At 37.4% G+C, this 4101-nt stretch overlaps 1 protein-coding gene across 1 annotated transcript; it reads left to right on the top strand.

The window, feature by feature from the left end:
• Positions 1 to 1050: 1050 nt before the first annotated feature.
• LOC148728011 (uncharacterized) lies at positions 1051 to 3393 on the top strand. The gene has a single exon (XM_088724436.1). It carries the CDS (start codon positions 1065 to 1067, stop codon positions 2106 to 2108), a length of 1044 nt encoding a protein of 347 aa, XP_088580562.1. The 5' UTR covers positions 1051 to 1064; the 3' UTR covers positions 2109 to 3393.
• Positions 3394 to 4101: the final 708 nt, after the last annotated feature.

The following is a 4101-nucleotide window of genomic DNA, read 5'->3' as shown; positions in this document are numbered from 1 at the left end:
AATCTGTTTAGTTACTGTACCTTACAGAGACCGCGTCTCAAATCGAATTCAGTTAGAAATGGTTTCGTTTTCTTCTATAAGCTGTTTATCAACTCAAAGCCAAGAAAATCGATGTTTTCGCAAGTGCACATGTCGGGTTGATGATGAAAATTCATTTCTGAAACGTGATTAGGTGAGCAAGGGTCATTGTGACTTCATTTCTGCCGCGTCGCTTTGGGTACTTCTCCTTTAAAACAAATAACTGCACGGAAATCTCATCGCATTTCAACAAGTGTTTGTTCATTGTTAGCAAGGATTAACGGTCACCAAATTTTCCACCTTCTCCATATATAGCTTCAATGAAATCTGAATAAGAGAAGGCAACAATGGTTTTTGCAGTGGCGAGAACACTTTGTGCCGTCATACAAAACGTAATTTTCTCCATTCCCGTTCTAACCTGGTAAATCCGCCATATTGATGGGTGTAGTTCAATTTTGTTACCTTTTGAGTTGTCGTTTATTTGATTCCTGTGGAACTATATGGTATGTAATCTTAGTCATCCTACCCTAGCTCCGTACTAGTTGTCCTGGCGTAGGCAATTGAACCAAATTGAATGGATAATTAATTCATCGAACACAATTGCACTCAATTCACTTTATTTCGTTAAATCATGGTTCGATTAAATTAAAAGCTGCAAATTGTTTTTGAACATAAGAGTTTGTTACATAAGTGGATCAAAGGTTGAATTTGTAAGTGTTGCATGTTTAGAAAACCAGAATAAATTATTTTAAGCCAAATGCGACCTTTTATCTTCGGTTTTGTTCACTATACTTTCCGTGTATGAGTGGAAAATGTTGCGCAAACACATTTCTATCTTTTGTCAAAATAACATGCCAATTTTGAAAAGAGAGTTCAACGGGAGAAAATAAGGGAAATAAAAGAAACATATTTTTATCCCCAAACTTAATACAGTCCAAGGTTTGAATAATGTCAACTAGTAGATATTAAATTGTCTTTATCTATGTTACCTGACTATGTTCAATTTCTTGTCTTGAAGTTTGTGAAAAAAGGCAAGCAGAGTGAAAATGAGGCAGAGCAAAAGAAAGAATCAACTCCGATGTGCCAATACTGAAAACTGCTTTCCCTCAAAAAGAAATAAGACAACACATTTTGGAACTCCCAGAGATGAAAGGCCCTACAAATGTACACAATGTGAGAAGAGCTTCAAAATTCACAAAGGGTTAAAGCAACACCATAGGGTTCATAGCGATGAGAAACCTTACCAATGTACACAGTGTGAGAAGAGCTTCAAGCATCAACGCACATTACATGAACACGCCAGGGTTCACAGTGGTGAGAAACCTTACAAATGTACTCATTGTGACAAAACATTTAATTATTCAACAAATTTGCGAAGACACCTCAGAGTTCACAGTGGTGAGAAACCTTACAAATGTACTCATTGTGACAAAACATTTAATGATCCAAGAAATTTGCAAAAACACTTCAGAGTTCACAGTGGTCAGAAACCTTACAAATGTACTCATTGTGACAAAACATTTAAACTAGCAGGACATTTGCAAACACACCTCAGAGTTCACAGTGGTGAGAAACCTTATAAATGTACTCATTGTGACAAAAAATTTAATCATTCAACAAATTTGCGAAGACACCTCAGAGTTCACAGTGGTGAGAAACCTTACAAATGTACTCAGTGCGACAAAACATTTAATGATGCAGGAAATTTGCAAAAACACCTCAGAGTTCACAGTGGTCAGAAACCTTACAAATGTACTCATTGTGACAAAACATTTAAACAAGCAGGACATTTGCAAACACACCTCAGAGTTCACAGTGGTGAGAAACCTTACAAATGTACTCATTGTGATAAATGCTATACTGGAAAGTGGAGCCTGACAGTGCATAACAGATCATACCATGGGAATTGGCCTCACAAGTGCAGCTATTGCAGCAAAGGGTTTGAGGATTGGAGGAGCTTGAAGACACACAAGTGTAGACAACTATCTTTAGATAGAGAGAAATTCACTTGTTGGATGTGTGGTGAATTTTGTCACAATTGTTGTGGCATACTTCACCACATGTATGAACACGGTATGAAAAAAGAGTAAACTGATGTTTAGTTGATTATTTTGGGGCACACGGGTTAATTAAGCTTGTGGTCTCTTCTGGTAAGTCCAACACTTGGATAATGTGTTTCGAAGAATGTGGTGGTTTACCTTTGCACAGAGACAGAGAACTTAGAATTGATATAAATGATTTTATATGGCCACACTGACACACAACATTTCTATTTGAGTGTTAAAAATTATTTCACAAAAGAGCAAATTTAAGGTGGCTTAAGTACCAGTTTCCTTGCACAAGGAGCAGGCCACATGTGAGAGAAACACAGAAAGGAAGCATGAGATTTAAAAGACAAAAATTTCAAACAAATATGGTGGCACAAGGCTTTTTCAGTCTATGCAACTTCTCTCTTATTTTGTAAGGTGTTTGGCTACCAGAATGAATTTGATGTATTCAACAGCCACTTCTCTATAGGAGACAGAAACCAAGAGAAAGAAGACAATTCTCTGTGACATAAAGGTTGCTCCGCATCTGAATGAAAAATCCAATTGATACAAAATCTCATTCATTCAAGCCTCAGTAGATAGCATGAAAAATATCACACACTGGGCCTGACATTAACTTTTCAATTGACTGGCCTAGTGACTAGGCTAGTGACATCTTAGATGTTTTTAGATGTTATGACAATTTAAGCCAAACTGGCTAGTAGAAATTGAGAACCACTTGCTTGAATTGAACCACTGAATTTCTACTAGTCTGTGGTTAGTGGGCTACCGTTAGTGTTGAGCCGTGACACAAATAATATGCTTGAAATGTTCAAATTGATATGAGAAAAATTAAGTCAAGTTTAATCTTTAATCCTTATTGCTTTAAGAATAACCAACCCAGGACTAATGGATTTGATTTACTTAAATGACCATTGTTACAGTTACAATTTTATAATCATTGTCTTGTTGCAGTTACAATTTTAATTGTTGTTGCTTTTGGAATAACCAACCCGGGACTAATGGGTTTGATTTTCTTGAATAACCATTGTCTTGTTACAGATACAATAATTGTCAGGGGTAGTTATTTTGTTTTGTTATTGATGAATTTGTGTATGTGAGTGAGGAATTACCCTCTGTAGGGAGGCATTTGAAAATGTTTTGGGTTTAGTTTGGATACATGAAAACAACAAATAATTTACTTGAAAAAAGTTATTACATGGTTTGACCATTTTGCAGTTTGTTAGCAATAGAAAAGTACACAATCATGACTGTAAAAGGATATGCAGCTTTTTGGTAATTTTATTTAGTTATCTCAGATCAAGGAAAATAAACTTTGTGTCTCGAACATGTGCTTTGTCTCTTCACTGCGCATGCGCTGGACCATTGCGTAAGCTTAGCTAATGTAACATCTCCATCCTAAGAAAGGCTAAAAACGGAAATCTAAGTTTCTAACAAAAAGTAACAGCCAAACAAAAAAAAGGGAAAGAAAACAGAAACAACAAAAATAACAATAAAAACAGAGTTTATATGTGTTTCTCTGAGTGTTTCTTCACCAGTGTTCAGACAGCAAAAAAAAGCTTATAAGTCTAGTCTAGATGGCTCCTTTACAATGTGGCCACTCCTTGTTGTCATAGGCAACTTGTCACTGCCTTGGTTGGAAGATAACGGTGACTTGGCAGGCGCCTGAGGTAATTCTGACGATGACGTCTGAAGAGGTAAGGGCTTTGTCTCATGGCTGTACTCTCCTGGTTGCTAATAACCTGTTCTCCACAGGTTGTTGGTGTTTTCTGGAAAGGTAAAAGCTTCAGCTGGACTCTGTTGCGTCTTGGCTCAGACCCACCCGTTGTCTTGACTATGTAAGACCTTGGCTTACTGGTCTCTTCCTTTACCTCTGCGGGAATCCATTCCTTGGTCTGTGGTTGGAACACGACTACTTGCTCGCCTTGATTTAGTCGTCGAAGCATATGTGTCCCTTGGCGGTCGTAATGGTTCTCTGGGTGTCCTGTCGATTTTGTAGTTGCTCTCTGCGGCTATCAAAAGCTTGTGAACGTTG

The sequence above is a fragment of the Stylophora pistillata genome, chromosome 6, assembly GCF_964205215.1.
Source record: "Stylophora pistillata chromosome 6, jaStyPist1.2, whole genome shotgun sequence".
In the NCBI taxonomy this organism is placed as follows: domain Eukaryota; kingdom Metazoa; phylum Cnidaria; class Anthozoa; order Scleractinia; family Pocilloporidae; genus Stylophora; species Stylophora pistillata.
The sequence above is the reverse complement of the archived record's forward strand: the minus strand, read 5'-3'. Positions and strand labels throughout refer to the sequence as shown.

Coding starts and splice junctions, on each gene's coding strand:
- LOC148728011 (XM_088724436.1), top strand. CDS start 1,065: ATGAGGCAGAGCAAAAGAAAGAATCAACTCCGATGTGCCAATACTGAA.